This window comes from Jatropha curcas, chromosome 4 (genome assembly GCF_041381405.1).
Source record: "Jatropha curcas cultivar XTBG-Jc1 chromosome 4, XTBG_Jcur_1.0, whole genome shotgun sequence".
In the NCBI taxonomy this organism is placed as follows: Eukaryota; Viridiplantae; Streptophyta; class Magnoliopsida; order Malpighiales; family Euphorbiaceae; genus Jatropha; species Jatropha curcas.
In genome coordinates this window covers 695073-718341 of record NC_143154.1, presented here as the reverse complement: position 1 = coordinate 718341, position 23269 = coordinate 695073, and the positions used below count along the sequence as shown (strand labels likewise).

General features: G+C 34.0%; 2 protein-coding genes and 2 long non-coding RNA genes across 6 annotated transcripts; 1 reads left to right on the top strand and 3 right to left on the bottom strand.

Moving 5' to 3' along the window:
- Window positions 1-79: 79 nt before the first annotated feature.
- LOC105628547 (isocitrate dehydrogenase [NAD] regulatory subunit 1, mitochondrial) lies at window positions 80-6623 on the bottom strand. Of its 2 annotated transcripts, none has more exons than XM_037641400.2 (4): window positions 5965-6623; window positions 5056-5283; window positions 2931-3009; window positions 80-817 (listed from the first exon to the last, which is right to left on the bottom strand). In XM_037641400.2, the coding sequence occupies exons 1-4, from the start codon at window positions 6487-6489 to the stop codon at window positions 543-545; spliced, it is 1107 nt and encodes a 368-aa protein (XP_037497328.1). In that variant the 5' UTR covers window positions 6490-6623; the 3' UTR covers window positions 80-542. The 2 variants fall into 2 exon arrangements, with proteins under 2 accessions (XP_037497328.1, XP_012065367.1); XM_012209977.4 differs by having other exon boundaries at window positions 5056-5295; window positions 5965-6622.
- A 2722-nt stretch (window positions 6624-9345) lies between these two features.
- LOC149496599 (uncharacterized) lies at window positions 9346-12737 on the bottom strand. Its single transcript, XR_016320341.1, has 2 exons — window positions 11788-12737; window positions 9346-9774 (listed from the first exon to the last, which is right to left on the bottom strand). It is a non-coding gene; the product is annotated as an uncharacterized LOC149496599 (long non-coding RNA).
- A 1704-nt stretch (window positions 12738-14441) lies between these two features.
- Window positions 14442-17912, bottom strand: LOC149496598 (uncharacterized). The gene is made up of 2 exons (XR_016320313.1): window positions 17107-17912; window positions 14442-15093 (listed from the first exon to the last, which is right to left on the bottom strand). It is a non-coding gene; the product is annotated as an uncharacterized LOC149496598 (long non-coding RNA).
- An 804-nt stretch (window positions 17913-18716) lies between these two features.
- Window positions 18717-23052, top strand: LOC105628549 (serine acetyltransferase 4). 2 transcript variants are annotated; one of them, XM_012209979.3, is made up of 11 exons: window positions 18717-19192; window positions 19968-20165; window positions 20276-20335; window positions 20541-20636; window positions 20757-20781; window positions 21077-21171; window positions 21602-21768; window positions 21885-21958; window positions 22449-22508; window positions 22613-22661; window positions 22749-23052. In XM_012209979.3, the coding sequence occupies exons 1-10, from the start codon at window positions 18944-18946 to the stop codon at window positions 22618-22620; spliced, it is 1032 nt and encodes a 343-aa protein (XP_012065369.1). In that variant the 5' UTR covers window positions 18717-18943; the 3' UTR covers window positions 22621-22661; window positions 22749-23052. The 2 variants fall into 2 exon arrangements, with proteins under 2 accessions (XP_012065369.1, XP_012065368.1); XM_012209978.3 differs by lacking the exon at window positions 22613-22661.
- Window positions 23053-23269: the final 217 nt, after the last annotated feature.

Below are 23269 nucleotides of genomic sequence, written 5' to 3'. Positions count from 1 at the left end.
AACCTATACCAAACAAGAGATTGTACACATCCATGAAATTGAAATCCATCAATCCAAACAAGGACCTAAGAATCAGTACTTGGTTACTAATTGTCATTTTATTATTTTGACAGGATTTTCTCTATCCCCAATATGCTAAACATGCAAGAAAACAGAAACACAGTTTCACAAAAATCCTCGGGCATCACAATCCTTCACTGAACAGGAAAGTGAAAAAGCTAAAAAAATACCAAAAAACCATATTCAAGATCCACTTCCCTCGAATATGGTCATGACTTCACTTAATTCAAATATAAAGGTGAACTTGATAATTGCAGCAAACACAGAATTTGACCTCCTCCCTATACAGGTATTTAACTCGATTAACAAATGCATTTTTGTCATATCTCCATTTGAGATTATTTAAACAAAAAAGGAAATGATGATCTCAACGGTGAAAGCAGCAATGAGGAAATGTTGGAAATAGAAGTGTCATAAAGAATATCATGTTTGGCTCTGCAAATGATTTAGTAAGGTCTGCAGCTAAATGAGTATCTACTCGATCAGTCTAGAGCACTTATGACTGCATCGACAACCTCTTGGGTAGTGCTTGTTCCTCCTAGGTCTTTCGTTCGATACTTTCCCTCTAAAATTACCCGTTTCACAGCAGTTTCTAATCGATCTGCAAATGAAGGGAACTGAAGATGTCTGAGCATCATAGCAGATGAGAGAAGCAGCGCCACTGGATTTGCCTTTTTCTTTTCCACTATTTTCTCATTGCCCACATTTCCTGCTGAGGCACCTTGCTCAAAAATAGCATGATCAGCACCAACATTGCCTGCAATATCAGCACCCATTTTTTGGCAATATAAGCAATTCTGAATGAGAAATTGTCTAAGAAACAAATTATGCAAAATTCTCATTTACTCTTCCTGTTCGCGAGGAAACAAAAGGGCAGGGAAACATTTGTAAGAGAAAATTGCAAATAATACTGTAGATTCTCAACCCTCTGTGCAAACATGAGCGTTTATCATATGAAATATGTAGATAAAAACCCATAAGAAATAGCACTTAAGATAACTTTCTATAGGTTCTAGCCATAACAAACTCCGTACAAACATGCGCGTTTATCTACAATGCATCAATGACTATATCAAAATTTTTGAGAAGATGACTATATCAAACTTTGGATGGATGGAGTTGATATATGATTTAGGGTAAGTTTGGCATTATGGTGAAGTTCACCAGAAAAGAGCATATGAAATATGTAGATAAAATCTATAAGAAATAGCACATAAGATATATTTCTGTAGGTTTTAGCCATAACAGACTCCAGAACAGATAAACAGCAGTTTCAAGTTGAATTTCGCAAAAGCATTTATAATCATTTCCAAATCAAAACCTGCCCATATTATATCTCCTACCTAAGACCAATACTCTGTATGCCTCTTATACTCAATAAAACGTTAATCTTGTTTAGAGTTGTTCTAATTGCTAGTGACAGGTGCAATTGTAAAGGACAGCGAACAAGTACATATGCTATCTTCAATCTTAGACATTAATTTCCCAAGACTTGTATAAGACATTACATTCCAAGCTCTAGGAAAATATTTGCACTAAAGTTCAGGAAAGATTTTATTAATGCAGCCCATGAAAAAAAAATCAAATGCTCCAAAGATCTAGGAAGCATTTGATTTTGAGCTCAGCATTATTAGAAAGGTTGTACATGGATCAGATCAGATGGATTGTACATCAAATGGTGGCCTGAAATGATGCAATCGGATTCTGAATTTAGGGCGCCAAAACCATGAAATTATAGGAGTTTCATCAAGTTGAGCACATGCATGCAACTTTATTTGGGGATAGGGTATAAACACTCAAGTATCAACAATTCTGAATCAAACCCTTAGCATCAACATCATTTAAACATAGCATAGAGTTCTCAACTTGAACTGAAGGAAATCAAGTGTGAGAACAATTGCAAAATACATTTAAGAAAATGCAAATTTGCTTATAGAAACTGAGTCCATGCATTTTTGTTTCCCTACAATATATCAAATCATAGGCCCTCAGATACTCATCAAGAAATCAAGCTTCAATTAACGGTAAAAATCTCATGCAATCAGAAACCCAACTTTGAATTCATTAAATACTTTCACAAACAAGAATTATAATATGTATTATTACATATCTAAGCAAATATCTAGCAGGCCAAAATGAGAAATATTTGTTTGAGCTACTGAAGGATTCCAATTGAGGACCAGATTTCAGGATTGAGAGATCAGACATGAAACAGGCTTAGAGAGAGAGAGAAGAATTGGGAAATGAAATAACTAAAAGAGAGGATGACAAAGAAAAGGATTCTCAAGAGCACAATTATAGCTTATATAAAATGACAATACTTAATAATCGTTGCTCAAGTAGGGTCAAGCTCAAGCAGGTTTCTAGTGTTTAAATAAACCACAACAAACTGGATTTCCTCTATCACTTCCAGTGGCCACTGACCCAATGACTATAAAGTTCACTGATTACAAATCAGGCTCAGTCAGTTTCTTAAAGTTGATGCAAGCACCTAATTTATATGCTGGCCCCTAATTGACGTACCAAAACCAAATTCCTGACACAAATATCTTGTAGAAAACACACAGCATTATTGCAGCATCTCTAAGGCTCTCAGACAAACTAAGGCCATCGAAGACACTCATTTTTGTTAATCAAAACTCAGAAGCCTAAAAGAATCATATGGACCATGAAGTAATTTTAAAGAACGTAGCAACCAATTGAAGTTTACTAAAACGAAGCTTTATTTAGATGCCTTTGGAATAATCACCTGGCATTAACTATACATTGGTCAAGTTATTATGGCCTTTCTATCACTAATTCCAAAACTGCAAAAAGAAAAACATTAAAGAAACACAAAGTTCTACAACAAATTATATTCGTGGATATACCTCCTGGCATGACTCCCGTGCCACCAGCAATACCTGCAGCTGTATTTGCAACAAGATTCCCATAAAGATTAGGTGTCACCTGCAAAATGTAAACCGAGCCTCATCAGCGAAAGAACTCATGTTCGCTCCCTCACTATTTCAATCTATGGAAACCAAGCATTGAGATTTTGAGCAAAACCCAATTATTAATGCCAAATACAATCAGCGATAACAGGCACGAACATCCTAGCAGTGAATTCTCAAATAAAAAAATCAGCGATGTCAAAGCGATGGGCGCCCTTAAGGCGACAAGGTCCTCCATTGCCCGAGGCACTAGGCACTATTAGAGGCGCTCACCAGAGTAAAGTGAGGAATTTTAGGTTATTTATAATTTAGAATTCTAGATGTATTGTTAAAGAACAAAACCATGTCATTCATTTAGAACTTATGCATCAAAACATTGGTTCCAAAAAGCACATAAAACCATTTAACATAACTATTAGATTTAACTAAACCTAATTTTTTTAATGGCTGTCAAACTTTCCAATTTCCGGCCACTTTCTTTTACATATTTGTTGTACTTATTTTTAATGGTTAGGTTAGGTTAGATTTTAACCTAATTATCTAATGGCTGTCCAACTTCCCAATTTCCAGCAACTTATTTTCTTCCATATTTGTATGGTAGATTAACTTTCCAATTTCCAGCCACTTTCTTTTTCTTTTCCATATTTGTATGAAGTTTTTGACTTAATTATTTAATGGCTGTCCAATTTTCCAATTTCTAGCCGCTTTCTTTTTGTTTTGATCCCCACATTTGTTAACCTAATCTTTTAGTAGCTATATAGGGAAATAGCAAAATTAGTTTGAGTCGCTCGCCTACCTGTCGCCCCTCCTTTTTGCACTTTGGCATCTAGGCAGCACCTAGTTGAAGGCGCCTCATTTTAAGGTATACCAAGCACCAACCCCTCACCTCCCCTTTGTGCCTAGGCGAGGCCTGGTGACAGCACTGAAAAAATTACAAAAAAGAAAGATTCTTATGCCAACTGATTGATATCTTGCTAGCTCAACGCTTTAACCATCCTCAACGGTAAATTTCATATCCTTCTCCAATCCCTTATCATGGCTGATAATACAATACACAGAGCTCCACAGTACAAATTTGGCACAGCCTCAACTCTAAATTCAATCCACATCATTCTATTCTACTAAGGTCAAAATTGTCCAAATGGAGACTAAATTAAATTCTAATAAATCCTAATCCTCTAATGAATAGTAAATAAAAAAAAAATCTAAAATCCTTTTCCCTTTTCCCCCCTTTTTTGACAAGTGAATATTCGTCAAACACTAAAAGGGGTGATACTGACAGAGTCCATAACCAAAATGAGAAATCTGAAAACCATAAAATATATCAGTAAGCATACAATTTTGTTTGCTTTCTCTTCATTTCTTATTTTATTTTTCTAACTAATAATGCTAACTCCCAGCTTTTAAGAAAATAGTTCTCTTGATAAATCCTTCTCAGTACTAAAATGTATGAGACAAGCTACCTACAGTATACAGTCCAGAATTTTAGTATTAACTATTAAGTGATGCCACCTACATCAAAGAGGATATCCTTCTCTAGCATCTAATGTCAAAAGCTGGAAATATTCATTTTCTTAAGATAGCTAAACTAATTAGATGCTCATCCTTGCAATAGTAAGGATGAAGGGTTTCTCTCCCGATTAGAAATTACTACAGATCTTTAGAAAAGAAATGGCCACCTAAAATCAGGATCCTCAATTTGCCAGCACCTAAAAACATGTTAACTCACTGACTTCCCCAAAGTTATTACTGGAATCTGTAATCTAATCCCCAAAACTTATGTCCCATTCCCTACAGCTGCCTTGATTGCAACATTCAGGTAGAAAGACAGTAAGAACAATGAACAATGAGCATGTTAGTGCTATCGGTTTTTCTAGAAGTAATTCACTTTATCAATGGGTTTGTTAATTGTTTAAATAACTTAGAACCTCAAATATAGGACCACAGTTTTCCAACAAAAACCATACTTGCAAATATAAGGAGACACATACAGAAAATACGAAGACGAGCAGGAAAAAAAAAAAAAAAAGACAACAGAATTGGTTGAATAAAAATTCAATACCATGACATCAAATTGCTCTGGCTTTGAAACAAGTTGCATACAGCAGTTATCCACAATAATTTCATTATATTTGATTCCAGGATATTTTGAAGAGACTTCCCGACAAGATTCCAAGAACAAACCATCTGCAAGCTTCATGATGTTTGCCTTATGCACAGCAGTCACTTTCTTCCTGTTGTTCAGATACGCATACTCAAAAGCATATTTGGCAATACGCTCAGAGCAGAACTTTGTTATCACCTAACAAATTGGTAGTAATTAGATTTTAAAAATTAAAATAAAAATAAAAAACCAAAATAGTTCCATTGATAGCCTAACAAACCCAAAAAAAAAAACTGACATTCATTAATAGCTATTATGCACGGAAGGATTCGGAAACATTTCCCTATGTAAAATACCATTTTCCATGTAAAATTATATTTCAAATGTCGTTTCCCCCTATCGTTTCCGTGTCCGTGCAACATCAATTATTTGTTATGATTGAATTCCTTAAAATTTTACAGAATCCATTCACAAACACAAAATTTGATGTTTGGCAAAAATAAAAATTTGTTCTGAATTTCACATTTTTAATTCCATGTAATTGGTTATGCTTGGACCAAATTGTTCCAAAGTTGATAGAATTTGCAAATAAAATCTCAACTGAAAAATAATAAAAGTACACAAAAGCTAATGAATTCAAACTGGCTATTTAAAATTGAACTCCGTAGTTGATCCGAATATGAAAATTCATTCGCAAATGATATGAATTGGATATGGATTTTTCTAAAAAACTATGCAAGACCCCGTTTGGTTCCAACAAAATTGGAATTGCATATATTTTCGTGATTTTTATATTTTCAGATTCATTTATAACAAAAAAGTTCTTAATTCAATCAAAAACAGAAACGAATGATAAATAAGAGTTACCTTAAGGCTTTCAACAACACCAGGAACGACCTCGTGCTCGAGACCAGAGTATTCTCCTTCAGTGTTCTCCCTAATCACAACAATATCAACATTTTCATGGCGGGTTGGCAATCCAGGCAAATTAAAGCAATTAACGAGCGAAGCGTACAAATCAAGCTCTTTCCTCAACTGCACATTCAAGGAACTAACACCACCGCCCATGGGAGTTGCTAATCCTCCTTTCAAACAAACCTTATTTTTCTTAATCGACTCGATGACCTCCGGCGGCACCTTTTTCATGTCGCCGTGAATCTCATAGCGTTCGAAATAAACCGGTGCGTGCATCGCCTCCATCACTTGCTCAACGGCGCCGGTTACTAAAGGGCCGATTCCATCGCCAGGAATTAGGGTTACAGCGCGTGGAGCGCCGTCACCGGGTCTGGGCATGTAAGTCACGGATCTATAAGAAGTGAGTCTGGAAGATGGAGAGGGATTGTTTGATGAAGAGAGCAGTTTCTTCAGGATTGGAATGGATCGTCGAGCCATCGGGTCTGGACTTTTTTCCGGGTCGAAGTTTAGGTTCTAAGAAATTATCCGTTTTGATGTTTGGCTTTTGATCAATTAGGCGATCGGAGAAGCCATAATGGAAAGCATTGAAGAGAAGGGGCGAGATAAAAAAAAGACCCTAATTACAGGGAGACGGTGACTTAGTAAAGGTAAATTCACTTTTTGCCCCATAATTTTTAATAATACACTAATCAGTCATTGTTATTTTTAAAATATGTTATTTCGTCTTCCAAATTTAAAAAGTGAAATTATTTAATCATTCTATGGTAGATCATAGTGATTTTAGTTAGTTATTAATTATTAGTTAAAAAAACATTTTTAAAGAGGAGATAAACAAATTATTAGTTAAATAAATATATTTCATTGTTATAAATTGAATGTTCAATAAACTTCCAATAAGTTATAATTGATGACTGTGATTATACATAAAATTTTAGAATATTATAAGAAAATAAAATTTAAGAAAAACTATCACCTTTCTTCTAATTATCTTGTCAATCAGACGTGATCCGGTTGATTTTCTTACATTTTATATATCTTTTTATAGAAGATATAGAAAGTGAGAGGTTTAAACTTCGAGTCACCTCCATTAGAAAAGTTATCACTAATTTGGTGAATGACATTTAAAGAGAATGGCTACTTTACATTATAGCCTATGGTTATTTCGACCCATTGTGCCTTTTATGAATAAAAAAGTAAAATTTAAGAAAATTAAGAATTTTATTAATATATGAGGATAAATGGTTAACATAATATAAATTTACATAAATGACTAAATAGTTGACCTTTTTAATTTTTATATTTTTTTAAATAGAAGGGCCAACAGAGTATGTTTAGGGCAAAATTAGGGGCAAATAGTAATTAACTCTAAATTGAATACTTTTTTATTAATAAACAATAAAAAAGGATTTGACAAAGTAAATCCTAATTGGTCTATAATGTTCCGCTGCGCTCAAGACTAAGAGAAAGATTATCAGTGATTCTATCATGGCCAATAGCAGAAAAGTATAGCGTTGACTGGAGCTAGAGGCATCTTATGTGTTGAGTTTTAGTTGGCTGTTTAAGTCAACGAAATTGTCAACACGATAAATGACTTTCGAATTGTTTCTATTTTCGAAAAATATTCGTCTTCGGAAAACGTATTTGTTCCGTGGCGCAGCAGCAGCCAATATAGACGCGCATAAACAAGAGTTCGAGCACTGGGTCAGGAATCATCGGCCAAGCTCGGCCAGAATATGGGTTCAAGCATCAATACTCAAACTGGGCCCAATAAAGAATTCTAGGGTCGGGGAATTTTTTTAAACTAGACGTATATGATTCATATTAATAATACTTCGTTTATTTTCAGAAAATAATTGTTATTAAGTTACAATTTAAAGAATATTAAATATATGTTAAAATTTTATTTTTATAAGTCTATAATAATATTTAGAATTATAAAAATTTTATTATTAAATATGATAAAATATATAAAAATAATAAATTATGACAGTTGATGGTGAGTAGTAACCGATTATTATAGTTATATCGATGGTGATCAGTGATAATTGGTAATTGTGAATATTAATAGTCATTGGATTAATAAATGGGTTATCAAATTATAATGATTTTATTAATTTTTTGACAAAAAGAAAAATTTTATTAATGTCTAGACAACATTTTCCTATTTAAAAGAGAAAATTAGAATACATTCTCAAGTATTCAAATCCGAACTTATTTAAAATACATTTTTTATTAGGAATAGACATGACCAAACTCGTTTATTATAGTAAATAATGAGTAGCATGAACTCAAAAATCTATACATATACCCTACAAGTATCATCACAAATAGTAATTCGCTACTCGTACTTGTCTTAAACTCAAAAACTCATTTACAATTACCTATATTCTCATTGAACCGATCAAAATGAGATAAGTACTCTAAAAATACTAGTTTTGATTCTATTCTTACTTTTAAGTGAATTTTACACATGCTCCAAATCAAATTCAATATAACTTGTTTAAGAAGGCTGAGCTCAATTAATGTACTTAAGTCATGTCTAACAGTAGCTTTTGAGTTAACTTTTAGTGTCTTGATTAAGTCAATTTTCAATCTATATTAATTTTAGCTTTTATAATAATTTTTAAAATTTGAAAAGATTTTTTTATGAAATGTTATTTTGCATTCACAAAATTTAGTTAATTTTTTTTTTCCATCACAAGTTAACGGCTAATAGAACGATTAACGACTATTAAAATAGATATCACTACCCAACAATGTTTAGACTAACTCAAATTTAGAAAATTACATTTTTAATATAAATATAAATATTATGTTTATCATAATATAATTTTAAATATAATCACTTTATATTATACAAACCGACGACTTTATACGAGAATGATTGAACGTTTGATGCGGCATTTTGTAGGCGCATCCGCTCCGCAAAATGGCATTGGAAAACAAAAATGGATTGTCCACCACAACCTCAAAACAAAAACAATAAAGTTTAATACTTTGCATTTGTTAGGGAAAGAATACAAATATGAGTCAGAGCACTATATATATTATATAAGATTTTTCAGACACGAATGATTTGAGGCAGGAATAATACATTTGAGAATGTCTCTAGCCATATTCATGACCATGTTCATAAAGCCTCTAGTGAAGTCTGAATTGCATTTGCATATGTACTTTTGATATGGGTTGCTCCCACGTCCACGTTACTAGTACTATGTCTTTTTGCTCAAAAAAAAAAAAAAAAAAGTGTATTGCAATGTGCTATGCATATGTTTGTGAGATTGATTTGCATAGACCTAATTTACCGCTCCATAAATTCATTTATAGATTAAATTAATAAAAAATAAATTTTTTTATTGAAACAATAGTATTTTTAATTATATACAAAAGAAAAAAAAGATACTGTCACGACCCATTTCCATGGGCCGGACCGGCACTAGGGCCCAGGTAAGCTTAAGGCCCCCGAGGCCCGTAGCAAGCCTGAAACACTACAAATTTGCTATCTCAGTAAAATTTTAAACATTTACAAATTTCCCTGCTTACAATACACTATAGTTATAATACAGGCTCACAGAATTATTCCATCTATAATAATACACAACTTAAAAGTATACAAGTTCTATAACTGCGGAGTTTACTGACGGATGTATACATATAAGTCTTCGGACATTTATCTATTTAATTGATCAATACTAAAATTAGCGAATTTCATTTTAACGGTGAAGAGCAGAGTTATAACTGGGATTTAGAAAATGCTACTTCCTGAAAGATTTGAACAAAAGAGATGTGAGTTTATTAATGAATAATAATTATTGCACAACACATGCATTCACACAATTGTATAAATATATCAACCTAGTCATCCGACTAGGTATATGCTCACACAGCCAGTCACACAAATGGCATATCACCAGCACTCACAATTATTAACATCTTCATATAATCACATCACGTGGAAATTAGTCAGTGGAGTCACCGAACCCCCGATGAGCCGTCCTCCCACATGGCTCATCCTCTCACATGTGCACCAGGGAGCCGATCCCCCATACTGGCCGACCGGTCTAATCCTCACTTGACCAGCCCTCTCATTATTTTTCCATTCTCTCTTTTCTTTTCCATACCAACAGGAGGCAACCCGGTCGTCTCCATCAAATCTAGATCATCAGGCGCTCACAACAGGAGGCCACCCTGCGGGCTGCGATCAAATCTAGATTATCCGGTGCGCCCAATAAAGAAGCCAACCTGTGGTTAACAGTAACGGTAACGGTAGGTGCACACGGGGGCGCCGATCTCCCATTTACCCGGCTAACAGAAACAGAATCAGGATCCATATAACAGAATCAGAATATAACAGAATCAGAATCAGGATCCGTATAACAGAAACAGTCTCACAAACCCATGGTGACCCACTTCATCCCAATTCCACACAAACAAAGCAAGGCATTGTCACATCACAACTAATCAAGCATTGCAATTAATTGCAGAAATATTGCAAAGTTAAACATCGGAATGCAATGCACAATTAGACATTCATACTCAAATGCAAATAAATAAATAATATTAACAATAAACAACAATGATAGAAATAATAATAATAATGAAAATAAATAAGTAATTGAATAATTAAGTAAATAGTGATGATAGTAAAATAATTAGAATACTTTATTTATTATGTATCAAGTTATAGAATTATTCTAAATAAACTTATTACTTTATATTGTTAACTAAAACTAGTCTAAGTTCTATCGAAATTTCGGTAGCACCTCCCCTAAAAATTGGGCTATTTACCTATTCAAATATCACAATAATATACTTAACAATCATCAATCACACAGCCCATCCATCGGGCGATCAACCAATTTAAACACCCGTCCTCCTTAAATAGCAATGTCACACTCAACTATAAATTTACAATTTAAAGTAACTTTCAACCTGGTCCAATAATATTATCAACCATTCTTTACTTAAGATGTCAACAACGTCCTTAAACATTTATTAAATTCTAAACTAGCTATTAAGAACCGATGGTTCAATTAAATTACAATTTAATAAAGGCATATTCTAAGTAACCCAATTAACAACTTAACTATATATCAATTAAAGCTTCATGAATCTTTCTCCATCTTGACATAAAAATTCCCTTTCTAGATATAACCAATACTAATCATATAAAAACATTGAAAATATATGTACGTCCATTATTACATTAGTTTATATATAAAATGGTATCAATTATCTGCAATAGCTACTGCCCATCAAACACTAGGTTCTCCCTTGCTTAAACTTATATACTATGCTTACCGCACTAAGAACTTAATTCACGACTTCATTTGGTTTATAGTTCAACAATAGTTCAACCAATTAACAATATTGGTTGCTGCCACCCTCACGCTATACTTATTTCTAAACTAAAATCTCCTTATTCATGCTTACCCATTAAATTAGCTATTAATTCAGACTAAAGTAAAAAAAAACCAAATTCCCTTAAAGAATGCATAAACAATAAAAGCTAGGGTCTAAATTTTCCGCAATAGCTTAATTTATGCTTCAAATCTTTCATTTTTAATCAAAATTTCCTCAATGGTCTAGCATATATAGTATATATATCCTATTTAACTTATCCAAAACTTAGACTGTAGCTCCCATTAATAATATTTATCAACATTTCTTAGTTAATTTGCATAACAGTAGCTAAGAATTTCCATTTCTATATCAACTCTCCTAATCATGATCAAAATTCATGAAATGTATTGAAACGGGTTGAAATTAATTTACCTGGCTACAAAATGCATCGGAAGTTGAATAATTTCCGGTTTAAGTCATCGGTGGTAACCCAAATACCCGAAATCCAGCTCTGCCGGCGTTAGCTTGATCGGAACTGACGAAAACAGTGGCCGGCGAAGCTGTTAGCGACAATGGAAGGGTCTAATCGGCCGGTCTTTAGTTGGTCTTGCCGGAGAAGCAGAGGTTAGCGCTGAAGGAGTCTGCCAATCGAAGTGAAATCGCAGCTCACTCTTACTGTGCTCGCCGGAAGAGAGGAGAGAAAATGAACGGCGAAGGGACGGAGCAAGGAGCTCAGGTCGACGTGACTCACACTCAGGTGGCCGGAATCGCAGGTGGAGCTCGATTCGCGATTACACAGCCTCCTGCTTCTCTTTGACTTGCGCTGAAATCGAACGGAAAGAGGGAGAAAGGGAGAGATACCGGAGACGCTGCGGTGAGGAGGCGGCAGCGGCAGGGAGGCAATGGCTGAGGCGGAATCGGCACTGGTCTCAGGCGGTCGGAAAAACGAGAGGAGGAGAAGAGGAGGGTGGGTCGACGCTGTTCCCCCGAAGAAGAAAAGAAAAAGAAGAAAAAAAAAGAAAAGAAGGAGAATTCTAAAGCTTCTAGACCATTCCGGTTCGATTCGAACCGGTTTGGTCTAATTCTATGATTTGGCTCAATTTGCTTGATTTTCGAGTTTTTCGCTTGGTTTTCAAAAAATCAAATTGATTTATGGGTCCAGTTTAGCAATAATAAAATACTAGTGGTATAATCTCATTGGTTGAAATAAAAAAATTAATTTTTAAATGAAAATTCTACGAAATTAAATTTTCGGGTCGTTTCAATCTCCCCCCCTTATAAAAATTCGTCCTCGAATTTTAGAAATAAGCAAGAAATAGGAATGCAACTAGAAAAGAAAGCATGTAAGGATATTTAACAAACAAATTATCATTTGATTGACATCCAAGAATAATGAATGGATGGTTTCATTATAACTCAAACCCCTTAAACTAGCAAACAAGGTTCCATCACACTCAAAATGTATTCATTCAACCATCTATTACATCTATTGTCACTTGATTAAAACTCACAGGAAACTTAAGTCTATTACTATAACCTCCAATTTCTATTATCAGTCAGCTACTGAAATCTTTAGGAAGTCATTCAATAAAACCGAGTTTAGCAGTAACATGCATAATAATAATAATAATAATAATAATAATAATACATAGCTTACGAAAACTAAAAATAATTGAAATTTGATTTTATATATAGTGATAAAAATTATCTCATTTAATTTACATATATACTTACTAAAACTCTTATTAATCAAATATTCAAGAACTTATTACTTTAATTCAAAACTTTAAGAAAAATCGTCTGTTACTTCCGTTGTCTATTATATCATAGGGCACTTCGAAATAACTGTCTTTGTTTCTCATCTATACCAGTTTGATTGTCCCTATGATATCTTTACCATAGACTAGTTCATCTGTTATATAGCTCCTAGATCACTGTGGCCCCTAGCTATTTCACTCCTATAAAAATTTTCACTCCTTCCACTTAACCGCCAGCGTCTCTTTCTGGTACTTATTCCTCAAGTTATCTTAATACTTACCACTAAAATCGACTTTCATAATAACATCTTTTAATTGTTCAAATTTCAGTTAATAACCCAAATCTCATTTGATAACCTTCCATTGTGCTTATGTTGCCTATTAATCCATTCTAGATATATTAGAGTATTCTTATTAATTATTTCGTCTATTAATCATTGTTAATCGTGATCTATCTAATCACCAACATTTCGATCTAAAACTTATTATTTACTCTAACTATACGCTTTTATCAAATTACACATCAATACAAATGTCTTCTATAAAAATTTCTTAAGTCCTGACCTAATGCTATCTTAACACCCAAATATCACATCAAATCAATCTCATTAGCTTTTTATCGCCTAATGCATATATACTAATAACTTCTCACTTTTCTGTCCATGTCATGGACTAGAATTTTCTAAACTATAGTCTTAACGTTTAATTAAAAGTCTTAATTAGCCATACGTCTACCTATCACTAACTTGAGTCAACTTTATATTTAACTTACCTATCTCATTTGTCCTTAATCAAACAATATTCTCTTATTCAAGTCGAGTAAGATATTTATAAATTACTTTGATTTGTCTACCACTTGCTCCTAGCATATATTACACCTTGTTACATATACCATTTCTATATCCTTAAACCATTCAAGTCCATTCCTAATGTTATTCCTTCCATTTATTTTGCAACCTCGCTTCTAAACTAAAGTTGTCTCCTCAAACTTTTCCAACATTTGTGTCCTTATTTCAACTATTAATTGTCTACTTACTTCTTATTAACATCATCATTTCTCATTACTACCTTTAATCTTGTTCTTCTTAAAACTTTCCTTTTAAGTTCTAACCATACTCACGATCAACTTACCTTGTTGTTTTACCTAACTGGCCCCGTGATATAAATAGACAACTTTCAAAAATAATTTTCTATACAAATAATCAATTTTCAATTTATTTATCATAACACAATTTGAATTCAAAATAAAAATGAGGTTTTAAATTTAAATATCAATATCAAGTAAATAAAACAATAAAAAGAAATTTTAAAGAAATTCAGTAGCCGAACTGAATACTAAAATACCGATTCCTAATCACCCAAAATTCATCAATCCACCATACAAATGAAAAATCTATTTATTCTCTACACCATCCTATTCACTATAGGAATAGAGCTCGCATGAAAAGTAGTGTACTGGGTGATCAGGCCAATCCACTACCATCAGGTATTACTCTATTCCTTAGGGAGGAAAATCACAAGTTTCCTTCCTTATGTTGGTTACGGCCGATCCCAACATAAAGAAATTTCCTATACTCCGCAGTTGTGTCCTAGAACCCTAACCTAAGCTCTGATACCAACTTTGTCACGACCCATTTCCATGGGCCGGACCGGCACTAGGGCCCAGGTAAGCTTAAGGCCCCCGAGGCCCGTAGCAAGCCTGAAACACTACAAATTTGCTATCTCAGTAAAATTTTAAACATTTACAAATTTCCCTGCTTACAATACACTATAGTTATAATACAGGCTCACAGAATTATTCCATCTATAATAATACACAACTTAAAAGTATACAAGTTCTATAACTGCGGAGTTTACTGACGGATGTATACATATAAGTCTTCGGACATTTATCTATTTAATTGATCAATACTAAAATTAGCGAATTTCATTTTAACGGTGAAGAGCAGAGTTATAACTGGGATTTAGAAAATGCTACTTCCTGAAAGATTTGAACAAAAGAGATGTGAGTTTATTAATGAATAATAATTATTGCACAACACATGCATTCACACAATTGTATAAATATATCAACCTAGTCATCCGACTAGGTATATGCTCACACAGCCAGTCACACAAATGGCATATCACCAGCACTCACAATTATTAACATCTTCATATAATCACATCACGTGGAAATTAGTCAGTGGAGTCACCGAACCCCCGATGAGCCGTCCTCCCACATGGCTCATCCTCTCACATGTGCACCAGGGAGCCGATCCCCCATACTGGCCGACCGGTCTAATCCTCACTTGACCAGCCCTCTCATTATTTTTCCATTCTCTCTTTTCTTTTCCATACCAACAGGAGGCAACCCGGTCGTCTCCATCAAATCTAGATCATCAGGCGCTCACAACAGGAGGCCACCCTGCGGGCTGCGATCAAATCTAGATTATCCGGTGCGCCCAATAAAGAAGCCAACCTGTGGTTAACAGTAACGGTAACGGTAGGTGCACACGGGGGCGCCGATCTCCCATTTACCCGGCTAACAGAAACAGAATCAGGATCCATATAACAGAATCAGAATATAACAGAATCAGAATCAGGATCCGTATAACAGAAACAGTCTCACAAACCCATGGTGACCCACTTCATCCCAATTCCACACAAACAAAGCAAGGCATTGTCACATCACAACTAATCAAGCATTGCAATTAATTGCAGAAATATTGCAAAGTTAAACATCGGAATGCAATGCACAATTAGACATTCATACTCAAATGCAAATAAATAAATAATATTAACAATAAACAACAATGATAGAAATAATAATAATAATGAAAATAAATAAGTAATTGAATAATTAAGTAAATAGTGATGATAGTAAAATAATTAGAATACTTTATTTATTATGTATCAAGTTATAGAATTATTCTAAATAAACTTATTACTTTATATTGTTAACTAAAACTAGTCTAAGTTCTATCGAAATTTCGGTAGCACCTCCCCTAAAAATTGGGCTATTTACCTATTCAAATATCACAATAATATACTTAACAATCATCAATCACACAGCCCATCCATCGGGCGATCAACCAATTTAAACACCCGTCCTCCTTAAATAGCAATGTCACACTCAACTATAAATTTACAATTTAAAGTAACTTTCAACCTGGTCCAATAATATTATCAACCATTCTTTACTTAAGATGTCAACAACGTCCTTAAACATTTATTAAATTCTAAACTAGCTATTAAGAACCGATGGTTCAATTAAATTACAATTTAATAAAGGCATATTCTAAGTAACCCAATTAACAACTTAACTATATATCAATTAAAGCTTCATGAATCTTTCTCCATCTTGACATAAAAATTCCCTTTCTAGATATAACCAATACTAATCATATAAAAACATTGAAAATATATGTACGTCCATTATTACATTAGTTTATATATAAAATGGTATCAATTATCTGCAATAGCTACTGCCCATCAAACACTAGGTTCTCCCTTGCTTAAACTTATATACTATGCTTACCGCACTAAGAACTTAATTCACGACTTCATTTGGTTTATAGTTCAACAATAGTTCAACCAATTAACAATATTGGTTGCTGCCACCCTCACGCTATACTTATTTCTAAACTAAAATCTCCTTATTCATGCTTACCCATTAAATTAGCTATTAATTCAGACTAAAGTAAAAAAAAACCAAATTCCCTTAAAGAATGCATAAACAATAAAAGCTAGGGTCTAAATTTTCCGCAATAGCTTAATTTATGCTTCAAATCTTTCATTTTTAATCAAAATTTCCTCAATGGTCTAGCATATATAGTATATATATCCTATTTAACTTATCCAAAACTTAGACTGTAGCTCCCATTAATAATATTTATCAACATTTCTTAGTTAATTTGCATAACAGTAGCTAAGAATTTCCATTTCTATATCAACTCTCCTAATCATGATCAAAATTCATGAAATGTATTGAAACGGGTTGAAATTAATTTACCTGGCTACAAAATGCATCGGAAGTTGAATAATTTCCGGTTTAAGTCATCGGTGGTAACCCAAATACCCGAAATCCAGCTCTGCCGGCGTTAGCTTGATCGGAACTGACGAAAACAGTGGCCGGCGAAGCTGTTAGCGACAATGGAAGGGTCTAATCGGCCGGTCTTTAGTTGGTCTTGCCGGAGAAGCAGAGGTTAGCGCTGAAGGAGTCTGCCAATCGAAGTGAAATCGCAGCTCACTCTTACTGTGCTCGCCGGAAGAGAGGAGAGAAAATGAACGGCGAAGGGACGGAGCAAGGAGCTCAGGTCGACGTGACTCACACTCAGGTGGCCGGAATCGCAGGTGGAGCTCGATTCGCGATTACACAGCCTCCTGCTTCTCTTTGTCTTGCGCTGAAATCGAACGGAAAGAGGGAGAAAGGGAGAGATACCGGAGACGCTGCGGTGAGGAGGCGGCAGCGGCAGGGAGGCAATGGCTGAGGCGGAATCGGCACTGGTCTCAGGCGGTCGGAAAAACGAGAGGAGGAGAAGAGGAGGGTGGGTCGACGCTGTTCCCCCGAAGAAGAAAAGAAAAAGAAGAAAAAAAAAGAAAAGAAGGAGAATTCTAAAGCTTCTAGACCATTCCGGTTCGATTCGAACCGGTTTGGTCTAATTCTATGATTTGGCTCAATTTGCTTGATTTTCGAGTTTTTCGCTTGGTTTTCAAAAAATCAAATTGATTTATGGGTCCAGTTTAGCAATAATAAAATACTAGTGGTATAATCTCATTGGTTGAAATAAAAAAATTAATTTTTAAATGAAAATTCTACGAAATTAAATTTTCGGGTCGTTTCAGATACGATCTAAGGTCATAATTCATTATAGACAAGTTTAATCTAAGATGCAAAATTAGCTATTTTAGCAGCATTTAATTATTAGTTATTTGAGTAGTTTTTTTATAAAACGTTAAAGCTAAAGGGTTAACATTTTATCAAACCCTACCTAAAAGCTAGTTTTTCATAAAACACTAAAGCTAAAGGGTTAATATTTTATAAAATGCTATCTAAAAGTTAGTTCAAACGCTATGTTATCAAACACTATAAAAATAATATTTAGTCAAAACGTTAAAAGTTAATTGAATAGCCATTGCCTAATATAATCAATTAAAAGAAGAGATCAACTTATCTAAATGTGGTCTACCAGCGCACTCAAAACCAACAAAAAATAATTTTTTTTAAGTGATAATATTTTTAACTATACATTAAGAAAATACTTGAATTCTATGGTTAACTTTCATAAAGGTAAGAGTTGGATATAAAAGAAAAATATCCATGGAAGAGGTAAGTATGACAAGAAATAATAAAAGTTGAAAATAATTTAGTCCTCCACTAGAATTTTTGCCTATAGGAATTTACATTGTTATTATTATTATTATTATATATCAAATAAAAAATGATTTTAGATCCCCAATAAGAAAAAAAGTTACTAGGATAAATTACTATGTCCTAAAGTTGTCCTAGGATATAATTTCATGCATCAACTACTTTATACTTGATTTTGGTATTTACATAATAATAAAAAATAAATAAAAATTGATAGAGGCATATATTTGTGAAGCATAGAAAAACTGAAAAAAAAGTAAAGCCACCACCACTCCGCTACTCATAGACAAGAGTAGCTCTCGCTCACATCTTTATATCCCTCTCACCTGCATTCCCTCTTTCTCCAAAACTAACAGCATAATGAAACCTGGCTAGCTGCTCTTCTAAGCCGTCTCCCTCTCATTCGTAAAAATATTCATGAGATGTCATCTTTCTTATCTATATCAATCAATCCATAGCTTCTCTTCTTCTTCTTCTCATGGCTTGTTTAAGCGAGGAGAGCTGCTGGGTTTCTTCTTCTCTTCCTGAAATGCTCTCCAGGCGCTTATCTTTGAAAGACAACCAAGAAAATGGAGAAGCAGAGGCCAATTCTACTCCTTTTCCTATTGAGAAGGTCTTTCCAGTTTATGCAATGGGGTTTTCGAAGCCAGACTCCGAGTTTGTTGTATCGCCTGGTGATTCGGGCGACCCGATTTGGGACGCTGTGAGAGAAGAGGCTAAGTTGGAGGTACTCACTTCGTTATTTTTTATTGCTTTTGTTATTGGGTTGGTTATGTATCGGTAAAGAAAGGATTTTTTTTTTTTTTTAATTTTGTGCGGTGAAGTTAAGGTTTATAGGCTTAATTATGTGAAATTCTTGCATGGCACCTTGTCCTTGGTACAGTGTTTATTTTGAGTTTTAATATTCAATCTTATATAGATTGATTTACCCTTTCATGGAAATTAGATTTGCTTGATTAGCGTGGAAAATCAATCGAGTTTTCAATCATTACTATACCACCAACTTGTGAGTTTCAATTCATTCGGGTTGGTGGTAGTACTTCAAGTTTTGATGTAATGTATAGTTAGCTATTATAAAACTTCTAGTGATGTGTTTGTGTATCTTATAGTTGCTGCAAGAACAATAGTACTATGGTTGCTACGTGTGTCTAAACCAGTAATATCATAAATACACAGTGAGAGAATATCAAGTGTTGCCTAAAAGATTTAATAAATAAATCCATTTTGATAATTTTTAGTAATTTGTTTCTGTTCCTTTCTAAATTCATATTGAATTTAAAATCAATGCATCCTTGAAGCATGATTGATCATACAGGCTTCTGTTATTATTTTGGAGATAGGGAGGGGTATTCTTTGCTGCTTTGATTATTTTGGATGAATATATGAATTTTATGATTCAGACAAATGGGTGGAACCGAAAACAATATACGAACTGTTTTGTGTCTGAGGATTTATTTGTTTGATAATTCTCATACATCTATAGCTTTCATGTAATCCTGCAGGCAGAAAAAGAACCCATACTAAGTAGCTTCTTGTATGCCAGTATCTTATCCCATGATCGCTTGGAGCAAGCATTGGCATTTGTTCTCGCGAATCGGCTTCAAAATCCTACTTTGTTGGCAACTCAATTGTTAGATATAATTTCTCATGTAATAATGCATGATAGACGTATTAAGCATTCAATTCGCCTAGACATGCAGGTAATTTAATTTGTAATTCACAGAATATGTTCATTCCCTGTTGGTGATCATTCATTGATACAAGTGGTGAATGTGATTGTAATTTACCGCATCTTCCTTCCTTTTTCTAGGCATTCAAAGACCGGGATCCTGCTTGTTTATCATATTGTTCAACATTATTATATCTTAAGGTATTTTTCTTTTCCCTTTCAGAGATCAGAAGTGTCTCTTTACTTTAATACTGCTATATTTTGTTTTCTTATTTTAAATTAATTTTTTGTAGGGGTTGTTGGCTCTTTGATATGATAATTCTATCTTATTGCTTGTATGGTTATGAAGTGTTGGAACTAAAATAGACAAGCTGACTATCAATTGACTAGTTATTTTGCTTTTCAGGGTTACCATTCTTTGCAGTCCTATCGAGTAGCACATGTGTTGTGGAACCAGGGGCGAAAAATATTGGCCTTGGCATTACAAAGTCGAATCAGTGAGGTAGTTCCATACTTGTCTGACACTTCATATGGGCATTACAGTAACTAATAGTAACACCATAGGTTTCTTGGTTCCAAGTTTTGTTTTATATCCTTGTAACACTATGCTTACTTTGTCCAGGTTTTTGGAATTGACATACATCCAGGTACATTCTTTTCTTTCTGACATGTCCTATGCCATTTTCATCAATATGCATATCATTGAGACTGAGTAAAATTAGAGTGGCACCGTTCATGTGTAATTGGCTGGTACCAATTGTAGAAAGTAGTTGTATATTATATTGCTAAGAAAACTTTGCTGAAATCAAAAGAACAAGTTGAAGATTAATCAATTTTATCCTTGAATAGTGCTTTTTGCCTTTGTGTTTTTTTGTCAAACAATGAAGATTATTTCTTGCTATTGTCTAAGGGTATATTATATCATTTCCATTCACTTTGCAGCTGCCAAAATTGGAGAGGGGATATTATTGGATCATGGGACTGGTGTTGTTATTGGGGAAACTGCTGTTGTAGGAAACAGGGTCTCATTGATGCATGTGAGTCAGCCTCATTCTTCACTTTTGCTATTATTTAACTCATAGTTCGTGTGGTTGTCTTCACATTGTTCTATGCAGTTACCTTGGTTAGTTAGGTATAATGCTTTCTGAAGTGCTTCCACATCTCTCCTTGAGAAGTTTTTTTTTTTTTTTTTTTTTTCATTTTCACATTTGTTATTTGTTGGTATAAATTTGTTGTTCAGAAATGTCATAAATTCCTTTTCGTCAGAGCTTTTTAATGCCTGCCTTTCTGGCCCATTGAGAAAAGGCATTCTCTCTCCCAAAAAAAAATGTCAAATTTCAAACCTTTACTGACTGCTAGTCAGTGGAATTCATTCAATAATCAATCCATATAAATCTGTCCAAGTCCTAGTCTCCAACAGCTTGTTTATTTGAGATTGTATTATGCTTATAATTAAGATGTTTGCAGGGTGTTACTTTAGGAGGGACTGGGAAAGAAGTTGGTGATCGCCATCCCAAAGTAGGTGATGGTGCACTGATTGGAGCATGTGCAACGATACTTGGGAATATAAAAATAGGTGAAGGGGCAATGATAGCTGCTGGTTCTCTTGTCTTAAAAAATGTTGACCCACACAGGTAGGATACCAATTCCTAATTTATCAGCATTGTCCAAAGCAGTACTTTGTAAAATTACTTTAACCATAATGATAATCTGGGTTTTGTGCTTTCTTTTTTCGGGTGCTGTTTTCAAGCATGATGGCAGGAACACCAGCAAAGTTGATAGGATATGTGGTTGGGAAAGATCCATCTCTTACAATGAAGCATGGTATGTAATGTGCATGAGCATAGACTTATAGTCATCACTTCTCTTCAGAAATCTACAATTTCCATTGCGACTGAAGGTTCTGTCTCCAGCATTTAGCTAAAACTCTTATGAGATAGGCATACGCTCATTTTGTTTTGGTTTAATGGTTTATCATTTATAAGCTGAAAAATTGCTAGTGTTACAGAACAAAACTGCCTTTCAAGTTTAGCGAGCATATAGAAATTCTTATTAAATGATTAGATTTATGAAAGAGTGCTTTGGCCAAAATTATGGACCTGATAGTTCCTGGTTAATATGGAGGATGGTATGGGAGATTCACGACAGAATTAGCATTTAAAACCACTATTGGAACAGTAAAAGACAGTTGACAGAAGAAAACAGTATATTATGTGAACTATATGCCTATGTTCCTCAATGTGAGTTGAGATTGGCATTTAAAATATGATCGAAAGATGTAGATTCTTATTGTGAATAATGTTTGAATATGCAGATGCCTCGAAAGAATTCTTTAAACTTGTTGCTGTTACTTTTAAAGAGGGAATATCAAGTGGTAAGTGCAAGCCTGTGTTTTTTTTTTTTTCCTACACTATTTCATTTGGTTTTTAAAAAATTCAAGAAAGCTATCAAATTTTGGGATGTCATTGCTTTTCTCAGAGCTTTAATTAAAACCTCTGGATTAGGTGCTCACTAATTCTATTTTTTGGTAAGCATCGAGCATACAAATATCGGTGTAGTCTTTACTACATTCTTTTTTCATATTTATTACTGAATCAAAAATAATTCTTTTCAGGAGGTCTTGATCAGGGGAAAAAAGACAAAGAAACTTGAGAGATTTATGTAATCATTTACCTTCTCTATCGATGCAAGTTCAAGAGTGAACCGCAGGAGAAACAGAACCTCATAAAAGATAGCTAAAGATTAAATTTAATATGGTGTTGTAATGAGTAATCATTTGTAGTCACACGCTTGTAATACCTAGGCTGAGACGTTGAGCTCTCTTGCCATTATTATTCAAGGTTCAACAGGTTTTTAGCTGGAGAACCTGGTTTCTGTATTGTTTCTACTATAAATAAAGGCCTAAACGTTCATCCTGATGGGTTTGGTTATGAAAAATTGGTATGGTTTTTCGATTTTCTTTGTTCAATGGTTCATGGGCTAGCATATACTGCTGTGAAATGCACGCAAATCGGTGAAAATTCTTATCATAAAAAGACTCGGAACAGAGACTTCTTACTCCATGAAAAAAAAAAGTGTGTAGACTAATTTTATTATATAAAATCAGAAAAAAAATTATAAAGATCAAATTGATTC

Excerpts from the sequence above, each read along its gene's own strand:
- LOC105628547 (XM_012209977.4), bottom strand. The coding sequence starts at position 6,489 with ATGGCTCGACGATCCATTCCAATCCTGAAGAAACTGCTCTCTTCATCA. Across the intron at positions 3,010-5,055 it reads CAGAGCAATTTGATGTCATG|GTGACACCTAATCTTTATGG; the intron begins GTATTGAATTTT and ends TACATTTTGCAG. Across the intron at positions 818-2,930 it reads CACGGGAGTCATGCCAGGAG|GCAATGTTGGTGCTGATCAT; the intron begins GTATATCCACGA and ends CTGATATTGCAG.
- LOC105628549 (XM_012209978.3), top strand. The coding sequence starts at position 18,944 with ATGGCTTGTTTAAGCGAGGAGAGCTGCTGGGTTTCTTCTTCTCTTCCT. Across the intron at positions 20,166-20,275 it reads CAATTCGCCTAGACATGCAG|GCATTCAAAGACCGGGATCC; the intron begins GTAATTTAATTT and ends TCCTTTTTCTAG. Across the intron at positions 20,336-20,540 it reads CAACATTATTATATCTTAAG|GGTTACCATTCTTTGCAGTC; the intron begins GTATTTTTCTTT and ends TTTGCTTTTCAG.